The following is a 20219-nucleotide window of genomic DNA, read 5'->3' as shown; positions in this document are numbered from 1 at the left end:
AAAAGAATTCAGAACCAAAAAAGAAATCAACAATCAACGTAGCAAAAATCAATTTTAGAACCAAATAAACAAACACACAAATCGGGCAAACCAACCCACTTTGATGTGGATTCGGCTGGAGGGGGAGAATTGAAGATTTTCAGCCTACAATCTAGAAGCCCACCTTCTAGATATTCAAAGTAGGCAACTTTGACAACTCATATGGAGGTAGCAAAGTTGATGATGATGACGGCCGCCAACCTTCTCCGTTCACACCATTCCACCGCCATAGAATTTTTACTATAAATAGAGGTGCAAACCTCAGTTGTAAATTATCCCAAATCATTCAGAGAAGTGTAATCACAACCTAGAGAGTGTGTGTGAGCTTGAGAGTTTTTTTTTTGGTAAGAGTTTTGTAATACTCTGTAAATCTATTCTTGTGAGTAATAGAGTTGTTTTTCTCTCAAATTTATATCTCCCAACGTCCAGGCGATCCCCTCTTCCTAACAAGTGGTATCAGAGCTAGGTATCAGGCGTTGGTCGAGTTTTTGGGTTTTCTGAAGTTTTCAACCCCGTTTGTGTTGAAAAATTATTTTTAAGGTGATAATGTCCACAGAAGAGTCAACATCATCTTCCGGAGCTATGATTATGCTCACAGCAACAAACTACACGCTGTGAAAACCTCGGATGGAAGATCTCCTCAGCTGTAAGGATTTGTTTGATCCTATTGAATTGAAGGGTATAAACCCTGATTCTACCAAAGAGAAAGAGTGGAAGAAATCAAACCGAAAAACTATTGGTCAGATCCGTCAATGGATTGATTATAGTGTCTTCCACCATGTTGCACAAGAGACATACGCATATGTCCTCTGGAAAAAGTTGGAGGACATGTACCAGGCCAAGACTGCTCGGAATAAAGCCCTGCTGATGAGGCGTTTAGTCAACATGAAGCTCAAAAGTGGAACTTCAGTTGCCGAGCATACCAGTGAGTTTCAGAACTTGGTAAACCAGTTATCGTCTGTAGAGATGCCGCTTGGCGATGAAGTTCATGCGCTACTGCTACTTAGTTCCCTTCCCGATAGTTGGGAAACGCTGGTAGTAACACTCAGCAACTCAGCACCGAATGGCAAACTTACCATGTCAATGGTCAAGGATGCCCTATTCAGTGAAGAGGCAAGGAGAAAGGACATGGGCACAGATCAGACCCATGCCTTTGTCACAGAGAATCGGGAGAGACAGCGAATGAGTAGCAAAAATAAATGGAGAGGCAGAAGTAAGAGCAGGGGCAGGTCAGCTGATGGCAGAAAACCAACATATAAATGTCATCATTGTGGATTAGAGGGACATATGAAGAAGAACTACTATAGATTAAAAGAGGAACAAGGTCAAAGCAGTTCACAGCCGAAGAATAAGGGTGGAGAAACATTAGTGACTATCCCTGGTGATGTAGCTTATTGTTCAACCCATGATGAGACATGCCTTCACGTCTCACGAGAAGACACAGAATGGGTGGTAGATACTGCAGCTTCTTACCACGTGACTCCATACAAGGAATACTTCACAACATACAAAGCCGGAGACTTTGGAGCTGTGAAGATGGGAAATTCCAGTTCCGCTGAGATTGTCGGAATTGGTGATGTCAAGATAAACACAAGTTCTGGGAGCACAATCACTCTGAAGGATGTCCGCCATGTGCCAGATCTTCGGCTGAATTTACTTTCTGGGATAGCTCTCGACAAACAGGGCTATGATAGTCATTTCAGTAAAGGCACATGGAAATTGTCAAGAGGCGCAATGATATTCGCTCGGGGACACATTTATGGCACACTTTACAAGACTCATGTGAAGATCTGCACAGACAGTATTAATGTTGCAGAAAAGGAGGCTTCACAAAATTTATGGCACCAGAGACTCGGTCACATGAGTGAGAAAGGGTTGTCTACCCTAATAAAGAAGGAGCTTATAAATGTAGACAAGGATGCTGCACTAGATCCTTGCAATCATTGTCTGTTTGGTAAGCAGCATAGAGTCTCGTTTAATTCCTCTTCAACGAAAAAATTAGAGTTACTCAGTCTGGTACACTCTGATGTTTGCGGTCCCTTGGAGGTTGAATCAATTGGCGGCAATCGATACTTTCTGACGTTTATCGATGATACTTCTCGAAAGGTGTGGGTATATTTCTTACGGACGAAGGACCAGGTGTTCGATTACTTCAAACAGTTCCATGTCATGGTAGAACGTGAGACAGGAAAGAAGTTAAAGTGTCTTCGATCCGACAACGGCGGTGAATACTCTTCCAGACAGTTCGATGCCTATTGCAGATCATATGGCATCCGACATGAGAAGACGGTCCCACGTACCCCTCAACATAATGGTATAGCAGAAAGAATGAACCGAACAATCATGGAACGTGTTCAGAGCATGCTCAGTATGGCTAAGCTGCCAAAGCCATTCTGTGGAGAAGCAGTCAGAGCCGCTTGTTATTTGATCAACCGATCTCCATCAGTACCACTGAATTTTGAAGTTCCGGAGAAACTTTGGTCTGGAAAGGATCCATCATACTCTCATTTAAGAGTATTTGGATGTTTGGCGTACGCACATGTATCCAAGGAGCTCAGGCAGAAGCTGGATGCAAGGACCACTCCATGCATATTCATAGGCTATGGAGATGAAGAATTTGGATACAGATTATGGGATCCAAAGGAGAAAAAGGTGATCAGAAGTAGGGACGTTGTGTTCCATGAAAGCCAGACAATAGAAGATATTGAAAAGTCCACAATATCTCAGAAGACAAATGTTGCTGCTCAGGTGCCAGAGGCAACAACGGAATCATTCATGAGAAATGAATTTTCAGTGCAAGAAGAAATGCCAGAAGTAGAAGATAATGAGGAAAATGACGGTGCTGAGCAGGGGGAGCCACAACCCCATCTGCCAGACGTTCCAGCACCATCACAAGGTTAAGATGATGGTGGATCTCCTCAGAATGTTCCAGAAGTTCGTAGATCTGAACGAGGTCAGATTCCATCGAGTAGATATCCAGAATCCGAGTACCTTCTACTTACTGAAGATGGAGAACCGGAAAGTTTTCATGAAGCAGTAACTCATAAGGATAAAGAAAAATGGTTGCTCGCAATGCAGGATGAGATGGATTCTCTGCAGAAAAATCAAACTTATGAGATTGTAGAACTTCCACGCGGGAAGAAGGCACTGAAAAATAAATGGGTGTTCAAGCTGAAAAAGGATGGTAGTGGAAAAGTGGTGAAATACAAAGCACGACTTGCAGTCAAAGGATTCCAACAAAAGAAAGGGATTGATTTTGACGAGATATTTTCACCAGTAGTTAAGATGACTTCAATTAGAGTCATACTTGGATTGGTCGCAAGTATGAACTTGGAGCTTGAACAGATGGATGTAAAGACAGCTTTTCTTCATGGAGATATACATGAAGAAATTTACATGGAGCAGCCAGAAGGTTTTGAGGTTTCAGGAGATAACCTCGTATGCAAGCTGAAGAAAAGTTTGTACGGTTTGAAGCAGGCACCTAGGCAGTGGTACAAGAAGTTTGACTCGTGCATGGTGAGTCAAGGGTACAAGAAAACTGCAGCAGATGAGTGTGTCTACATTCAGAAGTTTTCTGAAGGAGATTTCGTTGCTCTTCTACTATATGTAGACGATATTTTGATCGTAGGGAAAGACGCAACGAAGATCAACCAGCTGAAGAAGGAACTCTCTAAGTCTTTTGACATGAAAGACTTAGGACAGGCTCAACAGATTTTGGGAATGCAAATAACCCGAGACAGAAATAATAAAAGGTTATGGCTATCTCAGGAGAAATATATTGAACGAGTGCTTTCACGTTTCAATATGAACAATGCCAAACCTGTTAGCATTCCGTTAGCTAACCATTTCAAGTTAAGCAAGAGTTCTTGTCCCTCATCCAAGGAAGAGATCGGGGAGATGTCTTCAGTACCATATTCTTCAGCAGTTGGAAGTTTGATGTATGCAATGGTGTGTACAAGGCCCGATATTGCTCATGCAGTGGGAACGGTGAGTCGTTTTCTCTCGAACCCCGGGAAAGAGCATTGGGAGGCGGTAAAATGGATCCTCAGATATCTTAAAGGTACAAAGAATCTATGTATTTGTTACGGGGGAGCTGATCCAATCTTGGAAGGCTATACAGATGCGGATATGGCCGGAGATCCTGATAGTAGGAAATCTACTTCAGGATTCATTTACACTTTTGCAGGGGGAGCTGTTTCATGGCAGTCAAGACTACAGAGGTGTGTTGCATTATCCACAACTGAAGCAGAGTATATTGCTGCCGCAGAAGCTGGAAAAGAAATGTTGTGGTTAAAGCGTTATCTTCAAGAATTTGGAATCAAGCAAAAGGAGTACAAGGTATATTGTGACAGTCAAAGTGCTATAGATTTGAGCAAGAACTCCATGTACCATTCTCGTACAAAACATATTAATATTCGCTATCATTGGATACGCGAGGTAATTGATCGACAACTGTTGAGACTAGTGAAGATCCATACAAAGGAGAATCCTGCGGATATGTTAACAAAGGTGGTGACTCGAGAGAAGTTGGAGTTATGCAGAGACATAACTGGAATGTTTGTGGATTCGGCTGGAGGGGGAGAATTGAAGATTTTCAGCCTACAATCTAGAAGCCCACCTTCTAGATATTCAAAGTAGGCAACCTTGACAACTCATATGGAGGTAGCAAAGTTGATGATGATGACGGCCGCCAACCTTCTCCGTTCACACCATTCCACCGCCATAGAATTTTTACTATAAATAGAGGTGCAAACCTCAGTTGTAAATTATCCCAAATCATTCAGAGAAGTGTAATCACAACCTAGAGAGTGTGTGTGAGCTTGAGAGTTTTTTTTTGTAAGAGTTTTGTAATACTCTGTAAATCTATTCTTGTGAGTAATAGAGTTGTTTTTCTCTCAAATTTATATCTTCCAACGTCCAGGCGATCCCCTCTTCCTAACATTTGATAGTTTCTTCTGTAACACTACTGGATGAAGAAACACACAAAACCTTGAATAAAAAATCACATGTTCATCTTTTGAACCCAAGATTAATTATTTTCTTTCTTTCTTTCTTCTTTATTAGTTTGTACTAAATTAAATCGAAGACGGTTTGATCGATGTGTTTCCGGTGGTAGATTATATTTCTGTCAAAGATGACGGAGAGGACGACGGAGACGGTGGTGCTGGTGGTGGTGACTGGTCAACGACTGGTGCATCTAATTTTGTTGTGTTGCTATTCTTCTATTCAGTGTCGATCGAGGTTCTTAGGTCAACTCCAAACCTTACCCATCTTGTTCTTGGTTGGATATATAAAGACTTGTATAATGATGTGTAATGAAATTGGCTTTGGGTATATAAAGATTTGTGATGAAGTTGTCTAATAATACTTAGATTTGTGATTCTAATTTAGTTTTAGTTTTAGGGTTTGTAGTGGGTATTGATTTGAGCAGAAGGTAGAAGGTAGCAAGATAAGAAGATAAAAAAGAGAGAAAAGTAGAAGGACCAAAGTACCCTCACATGCATGTCACGTGACTAACAACTAACGGAGAAAATTAACGTTTGTCAAACGGAGTGACTAAACGTGTAATATTTTGAAACCACAGTGACTAAAATTGTAAAAAAAAACTATAGTGACTAAAGTTGCAATATTTAATAAACCACAGTGACTATCCGTGTAATTAAGTCTATATATTTATTATACTTTATTTATATATTTAGATATATTTTAAATAATAATTATCATATTATCATATTTTTATTTTATTTTACATAATAACAATAACATGTAATATTTCCAATTATTGATTATATATATATGTATATATATATATACACACACATAACTATTTATAATTAATTGTTCGTGAATCGTCGAAACTGGTCGAGGTTAAATGAATGTAATGAAAACACTTCAAAAATTTTGAGACTCAGGATTACAGACTTAGCTTATCGTGTCAAAATTATGAAATCGTATCGTGAGTTTGGTTCAAAATTAGTCGAAATTTTCCGGGTCATGACAGAACGGAGAGGTACATTTTATGATTTGATAAAATGTTGCGATTTGTCACCATTCATATCGAAATCATTGTAATGAGTTTATTTAGATCGCGACCGAAATTTTTTATATATAGTCGGCCATTGGCTTCGGACGAGTCCGAAATGAACCGTTCGAACTCGAGTTCTAGCTAGAGTCTTGTGGTGATGGATTATGGGCGTCAAAGTACCAATAAAAAAATGTACTAAATACTCTTGACTAGCTAGGGTAAGTAGGAAGATTGTAGTCAAAAGTAAACAATTTTTATAAATTAGGTTAATTAAACTATAATACTTTAACTAATAAATGGAGTAAACTAGAAAGATTTTAACTTTAATAATTTTTATCAAAGAGCATAAACTAGTGATTAAAAACGTAGAGTTGTACCACTGGATTGAAAGCCTTTCTACTTTCACAATCTAAGTCATGCATGCATTCATTCAAACAAGTATTATACTTCTATTAGGTTATATATAAATATCATAAACAAGGAAATACCATAAACAAGGATAGAGGAAGGATTGCCTACGTGCCACCTCCCCCATACCCCACACATATGTGATTGAGTATTTTTTTTTTTTTATTACTGTATTATAAACAAGATTTCTTAGGTTTATTAAAACAATTATCTTGGCCACAAGTTAATTAACTTAAACACGTTGTCTTTATCCTTAATCTAAACTAACACTAAGTTTAGATTGCAACGATCAATAATCAATAAACTTGCATTAACATTAAGTTGAACGGTTTACAAAATCATAATCTAAAAGACTTGAGTATTATAAGATCATAAACCACATAAATACATGAATGAATAAAGCATACATACATTAAATGTTCTTTGGAAGGAATAAAGTAAAGAAATCAGTCTTGCATGTTGGTGATGATAATCACGATGAACGAGAATGAACCATGAAGAACGAGTCTTTGATCCTTGAGAAGATGTGTGTTTTTGGTGTTAGGGTTTGTGCTCAAAAACTGATGTAGAGGTGATAAAAATATTGAGTCTATGGTCTTCTATTTATAATAGCTAACAAACTTGTTCATTAAGTCAAAATCCCTCAAAATTTCGCCTTTCAAAAATAAGCTGATACGACCTCACCGTAATTTATGCCAAGAAGGAAGTAAATTAGGACACCGCCATAATTACTGGTGTAAAATTACTCCAGCAAGTATTCTGATGAGAACAACAATACCTCAGTCGTAAGTTACACGATAATTGTCGTAATTTACGACAGTGCAATTTTTCTGAGCATTTTCTTCCTTTCAACATCTTTTTGTGCATTCGTCTTCAATCTTTAATAATTACAAAAACTCGTAATAATTTAATCTTCACTAATAAACTTTTGCAATCTTCGCCAATTAATAATAAATGTGAGTATAAAATACGAAACGATCAATGGATCATTTGAGTTCAACCAATTCTCGTTCCAATTTGTTCGAATTCAATACACATGTTTGTATACAAGAATACCAGTAAACAAAGAATCGCTTGAGTTCAACTAATTCGTGTTCGAACTCCTTCGAATTCAATACACGGATTTGTAGACAAAAATACCGATAAACAATAAATTGTCTGAGTTCATTAAATTTGTATTCGAACTCATTTGAACTCAATACACGAGTTCGTAGATAAGAATATCAGTTAACAATGAATCTCATTTTAGTTAAAAATTGCATTTATTATTTTAAAGAAAATAACTTATTGTATTGAATAGGAAGTTAAAGTATTTTAAACAACTTTCATTTATGAAAAGTGTCTATAACTTTATTGGATCAAGTTGAATAAGTAACAAATTATATATAAAAAGTTGAAATTTTGTTGATTATTTTTAGTTAATAAATATTGCATTGAAGGTCAACTGAAATTTGCATTCTATTCATAAGTTATTTTTGTACTATTAAGACCGTTTGTATCTGGGCAAAAAAATGCTCATGGGATCACATGTGTCAGAAATTCAACGCCAGGAGATGGCGTATCGCGGCGTTAATTGGTCGCGTTTCGGCAGCATTGGCGGCAATCCAACGGGCTAGGCAACGAATGTTTGGGACAGGTGGACAAATAAGATTTTTAGTTTTGTTGTCTTATTGTTTATGTCGTGTCATGTAATTAAGATTGTTTGTTCTTAGTTGTTGCTATTTTTTTGAATTTGTAGGTTCCTTCGTGACTTTAAATATTATTTATTCTTTTATTATGGTTTTCATATCTCAATCACTATGAGATTAAATAATATTGTTGTTGTATTTTTATCATGATACTAGTCAAAGACCCGCGACTTCGCGGGTTTTTTTTAAAACACTTTTAATAGAGAAGAAAAATCATACAAAGTGTTTTACAGATTATGACGATGAGAATGAAATAAGCTGAAAATGAAATAATTTCAATGTATGTAGACATCAATAAATAATGTCGATGAAAGACATATGTAATAAGAATAAAAGTTACTGCAGCATATAAGTAGCGGTTGTTTAGATAGGTATGGATTCCCATTGGTGGTTGAAAGAAATTATACGTTTGTGGTAGTTGTGAAGTGCAAACAAAGCCAACGATCTCTGTCTTATAGTTAGTGTATCTTGCATATTTTTCAAAGTAGTAATACGTAATTGATCAGTCTGTAAAAGGATAAAAAAAATTGAGTAAATAGTAAAGCACAATATTACTGTATACATTTATTGTAATGTATATAAAGTTAGTAAGTTGACATGTTACCTGGTCACAATTGTTGAGAACACATAGTTTTCCTATATTTTATGACATTTGATTTGTGAAATTATTCATCGAATAAAAGTCTCATGTATCAACAAATTATTTTCCCGAAAAAGAATTACTTAAAATATCCTGCAAATTTGTGATGTCACTTTCATTTCTTCCTTTACAGCAGCTATTTTCAAAGTTTTAATCTTTTCTGCTTGTTGTTCGCTGAGTATGATGTGGTTAGTAATTAACTGAAATACAAAATCATATTGTATTAAAAATAAGTAAACATACACAATGTTGTTCGTTAGAAAAAGTCAAAGTTAACTTATTTAATACAAGTAGAGAGTAGATACAAGTGCAAAAATGTAAAATATTATTACCGTGACTATAAGTGATGGCTTAAATCCACCAACCAATGCGAGAAATTGTTCTACATGAGACATCCAAATTGACTGTTGTGCCTCTTCGATAACCATGTTCTATATACGACAACCTCTATCATTTTCAGCTGGTCTCCGGGGCGTAGGCTGGATATCGGTACAAGTTCTGCCTGTTATTCAGATTCTAAATCATTCAACAAACTTTATTAAGTACATAAATTTTCTACGGATATAAATGAAATCAATTTCCATCTGCACTGATCACAATGCTCTTATATTGATGAAGTGAATTCACTCATGTGCCACAAACAACCATAGAGTTTCTTAGTTTCTTATTTTTGCATCCATCAGACCAAGTCAATAAAGTATGCATAAAACTTGTTACTGGATAAAACTCTTTTTGGGTAACATGCACGCTATGAACTTACGATCTACAAATTCAATTTACAAAAATTCCATAGAATTATACATTAATCAAACGTTTTTTCTTATAATTTCAGGAAACATCTTTCTAATATAGAATGCATTATAATAAATTCTGACCAAATAACATTCAAGACGAAAAGACAGCATAGTAAATGAAATCGGGTTTAACAAATGATAATTAAATTAAATAGTCAAATCTCATCTGAAATCATGCTACGAACATTATCAAGTATATAAATTAGATACAGATTTAAGTCAAATTTATTTTTATGCATGTAAAAAAGATGACTTCAAATCAGGAGAAAATAAAGATAACTGCAATGAAGAACGTTATTGGAGTATAAAGCTATTGAAAAAGTGGTATACCTACCTTATAAGCGCCCATAAGTTCTTCCTTTTAAACAAAAACAAATTGTCGCACCTTCATATAAAAAACCATTGCTACCACATCGGGACGATCATTCGGAGTCAAATAAGAATATTTGCACAACAATCTTTTGATCTCTAGCCACTTGCTACCCAATAAGTCAATAAAGATGAAGACAACATAAATATGAAAGAACTGATTAGAAGATAAATACTAATTGTCTATGCTAGTTGGTTCTGAGCATTTTAAGTGTTAAAAATAGGAGTCAAGTGGTGCCAAAAACAATCCTAGATAACGATAGTAGATGAAACGTTGTACCAACTATTTAGACTAAAACACAGAAAAGTCATTAAAATGCAATCATACAGATTAAAGTTGTAAACAAAAACAGTGTAAGCATGGAAGATCTCTGAATTTTAATTTACACTATCATACGATATTCCTAAACACCATTTTAAACGAACGCTATATATTTGTAGTCATTTTGATTTAAATAATTCACATCCTTTAAATACATATCACTGGCAACTTTAACTTAAAATCAATCAAACAAATTGGAAATATCATACCTTCACATTAGTGGAAGTCGACCTATTTATCATTTTAAATCAAATGGTCACCTAACATCATCGGCTAAAAAATAGGAGCCAACATTAGGTACAATATTTATCCAATGTACACCCAAAAACCCAAAGAGCAATAGATAGCCTATTTAAGTATTGACAACTGCAACATCGTCCATCAACTGTTGACTACCATAAGTACCAAACAGAAAATAGAAATCAGAAATAGCAACCATCAGGAGATATAAATCATCCGAAATAATAACAAAGATTAAATAAATTACCATAAAAAGATAAAACAGCAATTGCAGATTTGAAGTACAAGTGTAGCATATGCAACATAAAATGAGGAAACCAAAGAAATCAAATGTATTGATTTACAAAGAATTTGTAATTTGGGTAAGATAAATACATGTTCATTGCATGTTTCTTCTGAACTTGTACATGATTTGATGATTTTCAGCAAATTTAAGGGCAAACAATTTTTCAGATAGCGCCATATATCAGGAGTAAATTTACCTTTCTCCGTGATCTGGATCATTCTAAAATGCGTTTTTGGTTTTCAGCCTGAAACATCAACGATAAGACGAAGCGTATCAGATAAACCTCATGTAATGACAGGCATATAAAGAGATTGATTTGAGTTGTGACTTGTGACAAATAGGTCGAACTTAAATTTATCTAAAAAGGAATATGACTAATAAGCAAAGAGGTTGAGAACCACTCGAAGGTTTCTATAAATGAATACAATCTCATAAAAGATACTTGCATTTTTGTTGTAAAAATAGTACTAAAGTAATAATAGTAATCATATTTTTAATTTTAATGGAAAGACAAACCAATAGTTCTACCTTCATATTGTAGATAACGTCAAATGAGCAAGAATGGCACATGAGGCAACTCGATTAAGTTTTGACCCGTTACCCAAATCACCTGAAATCCCCTTAGCTATCATTTACATCAATGAATACCTTTGATATGGAAAACCCTCTTTGCATAAACATAAATAATATAATATAAATACGTTTAATATGGAAAACCCTATTTGCATAATTTTCAATACGTATGACACCCTTTTCTAAGTACGACCCATAATCATAGTTTTATAATTTGAAAGCTTTATTAGAATATTAGATCTGATTGATTGAATTATGTTTACAATATCAACTACAATTAGATCATAAACAAAATGATTTGCCCTTCTATCGATTAGTGAAATGCAAATGTTAGAGAAATCATTGATCAATATAGTTCCACTAAATAATGAACTAAAATAATAAAAGATAACATGATTATGGGTTAAATGTAATACCTAAAACCACCAGTGCGATAATATTTCCATCGATTAACGGCATCGTCGAACTGACACAACCATTCAACCATTCGCATCGATATTACTTATTCTACAAATCGTGAAATCAATGATTCATCATAATAATAAATATCAACAACTCTAAAACCATTAATAACATATACAGATCACACCTAAAAAACTATGAAATCGAGATTATCGGTATGATTCACCTTCAATACAGAAACTACAACCAAACCCCTTTATTATGTACAATTCAAAAATCAAAAAATATTATAAACATATACGATTAATCTAACGATTTCATGGATTCATTCGCGAGTGACATTCAGATGATCAGTATATGATCTAACCATTAGGAAGAAATACTGACCCGATTCATTCCTAAGTAGCTCCTTACGATTCAAACATTGCTTGTAATTTCCACAGTGTTACAAATTCAATATCAAGAATAATACGCATGATACAAATCAGGAACTTTAGCAATCAAAGTTAAGAATAATATGGATAGTCTTAGTCAATAGATAGAAACAAAACCTTCAAACACATATAAGAAAAATTAATTATTAAACCTAACCAAATCATAGATACATAGATAATAAGCATATGATAAATCAAATAATCACATAATAAAGGTTGGAGGATGAACATAGCTTGTACAAATCACATACACCCAAAATCGCCACTTATACATCAAAATCGTAGGCAATTAGTGATTACGGTGTTCACAATCTCCGGCAAGCGAACACACTATATGGAAACGATATTTGGCAGGAGCTTGGTGGTTCGACAATTTGTGAATACTGAGATAATGATTTTATGTCGTTCAACATACGTATTCAATAAGAAATCATTTTGAGAAGAAACCCTAATATATGATAGATACATGTAGTTGATTTGGGTAAAAGAATAGAAACCCTAAAGTTTAAGAGGTTGAGGTCGATACCTGTTGAGTTTTTTTGGATGCTGTATGTTTATTTTTGAAACCCTAAACCATGACAGATATATGCAAACTATAATGGTAATTATTATTATTATTATTATAATTAATAATTAATAATTAATAATTAATAATTAAATTGTAATTAATTCTAAAATTAACACGTTATATATAAAGAAAGCTGGTGGGAGAATTTGAAATTCAAATTTGATTTTTACTAAATTAAATGGTTAATGGAGTTTTTTTAGGAAATAGTTAGTGTGGGTATTGATGTAAAAAACCTCTTATTTGAAAAAAGTATTAAGTAATAATGTTTTCATGATCTAATCAAATGGTCCAAATCATTTAATTAGTTTGGATGGATGGTCAAGATCTTCTATTTGAAAATAATATTACTTAAATATGACTTTCTTTTAATAAGAAAAGGGATTGTTAATCTACTTCTAAGAATATAACTTCTTTTAAGAAATAAGTGGTTATACAATTTTTCGGAAGTTGTATAAATTTGACTCACTTTCATATTTTTCATCTTTTTATAAGTTCATTAATTGGGTTCATATAAATCATCTTTGGAGTCTCGTAATTATTCATTAATTTTCGATCAATTTAGTCATGTTGATGCAATGTTTTTATTCTCGTATTTATCCCCATGCACATTTTTTGTTCTTATTTTATTTTTTATTGGTCAAATTTCATTCTGGATACAATCTCTTTCTCCTCAATCATAGGGAAAAATGACTTTTTTCAAGTCGCAAGTGAAGAATCGATTTCTCGATCCATGAGTAACGACTTCTTTCTACTCTTTTGGTAAAAAAAAATGATTGTCTACGTATACCCCATTCCCAATCCTCATAAGCTACAACTGGTTGAAATTGGATATTTTAGGCCCTTTTCTTAACATAAAAAAGATAAAAAAAAAATAAAAAAAAAAAAAAGCTTTTCAAAAAATATTTGCAAGAGAAAGAAGATTGTCAACCGTTCATTTTTTATTTTTATATATTTTTTCAATTTCAATCAACCGGTCGAATGAACCGGGTATGAGAAACATTACATAATTTTTATTTTTTTTTTGTTCCCGAACACCCAACGTTTTCAGCTGTATACATAGCATCAGACCCGACAAAAAAAACCCAAACAACCGGTTAAACTCAGTTCAGTTCAACCAAAGCGAACAGAAACCCACTCTCTGTATCCATCAAAATCGCCCAAAATCCCTACCAAAATGGAAGACTCCAAACCCATACCTTCTCAGCAGCAACAACAACAATTTCTCATGCTTCAACAACAACAACAACAACAACAACAACAACAACAGAATCAGCAACAACAACAACAGCAAAAACAACAACAACAATTTCTTTTATTACAACAAATTCAACAACAAAACAAACAACAACAAGCTATTTCTCGATTCCCTTCTAATATCGATGCACATCTTCGTCCATTACAACAACGTCCAATTATCAACAATCAATTACAACAATTACAACAAAACCCTAATTTGCTGCAAAACCCTAACCCTAACCCTAATTCTTCTATGTCACAAATTAGACCGCCGAATCGAACGCCGTCGATGAATGCCGGTTCACCACCCGCTAATCAGGCGGAATTGCAGATGGCGTATCAGGATGCTTGGCGTGTTTGTCATCCAGATTTTAAACGCCCTTTTACTTCACTTGAAGATGCTTGTGAAAGGTTAGTTTTTTTTTTTTTAATTGTGTGAAATTGATTAATAATTATTCTTGTTTCTTTGATTAATTAAGGGTAAAGTAGTTGATTTTAAAAGCTTGACAACAAATTTTCATGATTTATGCTTTAAGAATATTCCGAATAATTAGGGATTTTTACAAAGGGAAGATGACATACTAACTAAAAAGATTCCAACTTTATCCATATTTTCATTTCGTTTCTGCAAATTTATTTGGTCAACTTAAGGTATCTAAGCTGTAACCCTTATAATAGGGACGTTTTCTTCAGCCTTTGAAGCATCATGACATGAAATAATACTGTACTTATTTTTAGGACATTTATGGGAGTACATTTTTGTTTATTTATCATCAAAAGTTGATTTTTTTTATTCTGAAGTAGCATGCCTCAGAGAAATTCACTTTCTAACATCTAACACCTAAATATCAGCAAAGACTGTCCCTTTTATATTATATTAAACTACTCAACAACTACTTTTTACCATTGTGGGATTTGTATAAATAAATATCATTCTAGGAAAATAGAGTAATAGACTTCACTTTGTTTTATCATCTGGGTCTACCTTCTTTTTGAGGCAGAGGAGTTTTACTTGTGGAACTTATGCAGTAGAATCAGGCATTCTCAATTGATTACTACATATTATCCAATCTACTCATATAATCCTGCCCTAATAACTTGGCTAACGTTAAATGATTGATAAATATCTGTGCAAGGCGTTTTATAAATTCTAAAATATCATGTGTTGACAGACTGAAAATTATCATTTATTTTAACCCTTACTAATTATGTTACACTTGATTGTCTGCATATCTCATAATTACTTTTGTTCATACGATGATATGAATTTCATCACTTTAGTGGTGTGGGATACATTATCTTAAAGTAGGCTTTACTAGATCATGTTGGAACTATTAAATTTTTTACCTGATTATTGAAAGCCACCAGAGGTAGTGCAACAAACGAGTCAGGACACGATTGTTGCAACAAACCTGTTTGATCAGTTAGAGATTAACCACAACCCAAATTGACCCATTAATAAGCTAATGGGTTGATTGCAGGTCTACAAGAAACTACAATAATTCTTGCACCACGTATATATTTCAGTAGTTTATCAAATGCTGCGCAGACCACGTTATCAAGTTTACTTTGAATCACATTAAAATAACTCATATATTTAATGCCTCTCCAGGTTGTTACCTTACCATGTTGTAGCAGACTATGAAGCTGAAGAAGACGATAGAATTCTCGATTCTGACACCACAGGACAAGTTTTATCCCGTACACAACAATGGGATCAAAGCATTGCCAATAAAGTATCAGAATTCACTGCCACTTTCGAAAAACAAGTACTCGCCTTCAATATCATTTCCCGAAAACGAGCCATCGGTGAGTTCCGCTCAGAAGAAAGATTACTAATCGAACAAGCCCTACTTCAAGAAGAAAGACGGGCCTTATTCGAAACAAGGGCAGAAATGGAAAAACAACAAAAGGCGGGCAGAGATGCTCATGCAGCTAATATGAGAATGGCAGCCATAGCTCAAGCAGAACAAGCTCGGGCTGAGATGATGGCTAGGGCACCCATACGTGCGAGTGCAATGGGGTCAATGGGTGAACAAGAACCTGAAGATAATCAGGATGATATGATGAATGGATGGAATAATAATAACAATAATGATAATAATAATAATCAGAGAGATGAAAAAGAGCCATCTGAAGATTTCTTGAATGATGAAGAAAGGGAGAATGGAGATACAGGTGTGCAGAGCGATTGGCGTGAAGGGGGTGAGTTTGATTTGAATACCAGGTAAAATTAAAGCTTATATTTTTATGTTTGTAACATTGTATGTTCAATTATTAAGATATGTATTACTAGTTTATTTTGGCTATTAGATTTTTCTTTGTGGTCAAGTTTAGTGATTAGAAATACTTTAAGTAATTGATTGTCATGCATTTTATATGTATTCATGGTGTTCATTATGTGTATTCTGCTATTCATTTGGCTAAATAGTTTTTGTGGTTTGAGTCCATTTTCATACACGTTCGAACAACTTAGCACACTACCCGACCTTGCTATTCGAGATTTGAAGTAGAAAGGCTGACTATCATTATTATGTGACAATTTTATAAGACATCTCATATCGAAGATTAATAAGTATTTACGAGTATTTCTATTTAAGTTGCTTACTACAATCACAAAATTACATATATAAAATTTACAATTGAAATCAATTATATTTTAGAAGTAACATACAGACATTTTATAACATAAAGTAGATGCGTAGTTGTGCCCCTATGATTTGCTCTCACAGGACATCATCAGCATCCAAAACCATGATGGTACTAATATTCATCGGCGACATGTAGTCAGTCGAACCGGATACCATCTGTTGTACGACAATACTACATGCACGTTCACTCAGATGAAAAGCGTCCCAAAACACGTGTAAATCCCTATTTGAACATAAGTTTGAGGTATTTGTGCATTGCCCTTGTCCATTATAAGGTCCTTGTCCACAACATGCTATCTTTGATGTAACAAATCCTTCTCAACAAAAACATGTTTGTTAATCAAATTAGTGTTTTAAAACATGAATATTTAATACGTGAGGTTTAAACTTACCGTATTTTTTAGGGTTGAAAATGAAGTCGAGGTTGGTTTGTCGAGTAAGGGCACCAATAAACACGTCACTACCTATCTCACAATTGAGACTTTCAAGCAATGCTTGAAGTTGAGTGTTGAACAAAGTTGATGCTGTTTGTAATTCAGGTGAACATTTACCATCTTGGCTACGTAAGGCTAGTTCTGCTGGCGCGCAACCTAAGGGTCCTGTGCCTGTGACCATAACCCTGCGTAGACCCAAATGATAAAGCCTCTGCATCGATTGATACCACATTCAAATTAGCAAAATTTATCTTTCGTTTTTTTTTTTTTTTTTTTTTTTTTTTTTTGTTTCGACATAGTGAGTTAAGAAATTAAAGCGACTGTAGACACCATATGTTAATTATACCTTTAAGACTTTGCTGTACTGTGAGATCAAGTAGTCAACAAAATCTGGAAGAGAAAACATCCAAGGTGTTGGTGAATATGGAAAATAGTAGTTATTTGCCAAATCATTAGCTCCCAATGTTACAAGTGTCAATGCTTTATTTACAAGTCTTTCAGTCTCTTCATGCCCAATTATATCTTTCAATCTTTGTTGATATTCTTCAAAGTTTTGCATTTGCATGGTGATCTTTATTTGATTTCCCTGCATCATATGTATATACTACATCACTATCACTCTATCAGTCATCAGACAATTTACTTCAAATTAAAATCTTTACACCCTAAGAACACTTGTTTGTGTCTGGTTGTCTATGATCTTTAGTTCTTTACAGTTCACAAGCTTAAGGTTTTTTTTAGAAGTGAACTTACGAAGAAGAACAAAGTTTCATCAAGTATCCCAACACCTCCAGAAGCAAAATTTGCGCCAACAAGTAACTTTTCGCCTGTCAGATTTGGACTCATGTATGGCAACGTGGGTTCTTCACCAATGGCTTGACCTAATAATCAAACAAACTTGACTAAGTATTCATATATGGAGTTACTAATAATACTTGCATCTAAGAATTTAAAGAAAAACGCAACTGATAAGGTCAGGAATGTTATATCCATTGGTGAACCGGCCTGTAACAAGTTGGCCCGGATAATCGATCCCATAAGGAGGTTTATCGGCTCGTATAAGAGTAGCCATGTAGTTGTTATTTCCACTATCGACCATCGAGTCACCGAACACAAAGAAAGCCTTGGATTCAGCTTCAAGAAAAACACTTGTTAATAAAATCAGACACATGACCAACAAGACTAGTGATGATTTTGAGCTAGCCATTGTTAAATATAACGTCAACCGTGTATACAAAAATAGAAACAATGAAGTAAGATGTTTTAGCGTTTTTGGGCGTGTATATATTATATATTCTGGCTATTATACATCAAAGGTCATCCACTCATGTATCTTATTTCGCTTGTGTAAGGAATCATCACGAGATATAAATGAGCTATAAACTTGAGTAGCGTGCTAATCCCCATTTTCTAACTCTAAAAAGCAAGAAAGGCGGTGTTGCAAATTGCAATATGCAATTAATAACAGGTGGACATGATAACTCTGTTTTAATTTTGGAAGTTTGGCTTGAATTGTTTCTTATATGGTTTCCCTCATTGAAATTTGGCTTTAAATTGTTGATAGTCCTTCATTTTCAAATTCACTATTTTCATTTATATTCATTTTAAATGTCAAATCTCATTGAAACTTATACGTATATGTGTAAGTGCACGTAACATGTGAGATATATGTTTATGTGCATAAATAAACGACATTATACTAGCATAACGTGTCAACGATATGTTCGGATATGTTCTACTGGTGTAAGTTAGAACATGTTAGAACAATGACATATTCTGACTCAAGACTAGGACCCGATTTTGAATTGTGTTCGTATATGTTAGGATTTGTGTCCGCACATGTTTGAGTTCGGACTTGGTTAACATATAAGTAATTATGTTAGATGGTTACTTTCCAAGGAAAAACAGGTCACGAAGAGTCCGACGAAATCATGTGTGGTCGAATGAAGTACTTTGAAAAAAAAACCTAAAGAATGTATTTTCTTTAAAAGCTTTTAAAAAGTGTATTTGCGTTAGTTTTCCTAATTTTAATACTACAAACTATGTCTGACAAATGTGTCAGGTTGGGTCGAAACGGGTCATGGATCAAAACTGTTCAATTTTTTAACTTAGTCAAAAGGGTCACGTCTAAATGAGTTGGGTTGGGTCGGTTTGGGTTGAGACTCCGAACAACTTTGGGTCGCGAAATTGAAACGTGAAATTAAAACGTGAAATTAAAACCTGGAACCGCTTTTACAGTTTTATTTTGATTTTCTTGAAACGCGAAATTAAATGCGAAACAAAATTTTCAGTTTTGTTCGGATTTTTTAGATTTTTTTAATGGTTTAAACATGTCAGAATTAAAACCGCGAAACTAGAAAACGAATTATGAAACGCAAAACTAAAATTTAAATTGACAAATGAGAAAATGAAATATGAAATGCAAAATTGAAACTTAAACGCGAAATTGAAAACGATATACAAAACTAAAAGCTAAAAACTAAAAAACGAATATGAAAATAAATACAAAATTGGTCATTATTGGAATGGGTGAAGTTAGTTTCAACGAGTATTATGTGTCTATATTGAACGCCTTCCTTTTCTTTTTTCTTGACTAAATTGATTAGCTTGAACCAACTGACTCAAATTTAAGAGTATAGGTTTCAATTGTTAGGTGCCTTAGGTATACTCTAACGTGTTTGTTGGTGTTAAAATTAGAGCAGCAATCAACAAGAACACCACCATAACACTTTAATGAATAATCAAAGTTATCACTTGACACAATACGAACGGATCAAAGGGTTTTATCTCATAAACCGGAGATAAAACTAACAAGTGCCAAAATTACAGAGTATTCAAGGACACAATTGATAACAAGATTGAATGAAATTAACCAAACACTATGAACCAAAATTAGGGTTTATAATCAAGTAGCAGCGAACAAGAATGAAGAGGAGCGTGTGTGTCTGCAGCAACCCTAGCCCACACCATCACTTAAATAATGTCAGAAGAAACAAAGGCAACCATGAAGAATCACTAAATGATAGAACCAGTCCCTTAGCTTTAATATCTTGACAACACAGACATCTAGAACTTTGCACAGGAAGTCCTTTTAATAGAAAGAGTAACCT

The 20219-nt window shown here is 34.4% G+C and overlaps 2 protein-coding genes across 2 annotated transcripts; one reads left to right on the top strand and one right to left on the bottom strand.

Moving 5' to 3' along the window:
* The first annotated feature begins 13887 nt into the window (after nt 1–13887).
* Nucleotides 13888–16456, top strand: LOC139855115 (uncharacterized). Its single transcript, XM_071844365.1, has 2 exons — nt 13888–14435; nt 15637–16456. The coding sequence occupies exons 1-2, from the start codon at nt 13963–13965 to the stop codon at nt 16253–16255; spliced, it is 1092 nt and encodes a 363-aa protein (XP_071700466.1). The 5' UTR covers nt 13888–13962; the 3' UTR covers nt 16256–16456.
* A 294-nt stretch (nt 16457–16750) lies between these two features.
* LOC139853226 (GDSL esterase/lipase LTL1-like) lies at nt 16751–18322 on the bottom strand. Its single transcript, XM_071842601.1, has 5 exons — nt 18076–18322; nt 17863–17990; nt 17456–17695; nt 17068–17320; nt 16751–16989 (listed from the first exon to the last, which is right to left on the bottom strand). Exons 1-5 carry the CDS (start codon nt 18314–18316, stop codon nt 16751–16753), a joined length of 1101 nt encoding a protein of 366 aa, XP_071698702.1. The 5' UTR covers nt 18317–18322.
* Between the last annotated feature and the right edge of the window lie 1897 nt (nt 18323–20219).

The sequence above is a fragment of the Rutidosis leptorrhynchoides genome, chromosome 6, assembly GCF_046630445.1.
Source record: "Rutidosis leptorrhynchoides isolate AG116_Rl617_1_P2 chromosome 6, CSIRO_AGI_Rlap_v1, whole genome shotgun sequence".
In the NCBI taxonomy this organism is placed as follows: Eukaryota; Viridiplantae; Streptophyta; class Magnoliopsida; order Asterales; family Asteraceae; genus Rutidosis; species Rutidosis leptorrhynchoides.
Note: the sequence above shows the minus strand (reverse complement) of the source record. Positions and strands in the feature narration are given on the sequence as shown.

Excerpts from the sequence above, each read along its gene's own strand:
- LOC139855115 (XM_071844365.1), top strand. The coding sequence starts at position 13,963 with ATGGAAGACTCCAAACCCATACCTTCTCAGCAGCAACAACAACAATTT. Across the intron at positions 14,436-15,636 it reads CTTGAAGATGCTTGTGAAAG|GTTGTTACCTTACCATGTTG; the intron begins GTTAGTTTTTTT and ends ATGCCTCTCCAG.
- LOC139853226 (XM_071842601.1), bottom strand. The coding sequence starts at position 18,316 with ATGGCTAGCTCAAAATCATCACTAGTCTTGTTGGTCATGTGTCTGATT. Across the intron at positions 17,696-17,862 it reads ATGAAACTTTGTTCTTCTTC|GGAAATCAAATAAAGATCAC; the intron begins GTAAGTTCACTT and ends CATATGATGCAG. Across the intron at positions 16,990-17,067 it reads TTTCAACCCTAAAAAATACG|GATTTGTTACATCAAAGATA; the intron begins GTAAGTTTAAAC and ends TTTGTTGAGAAG.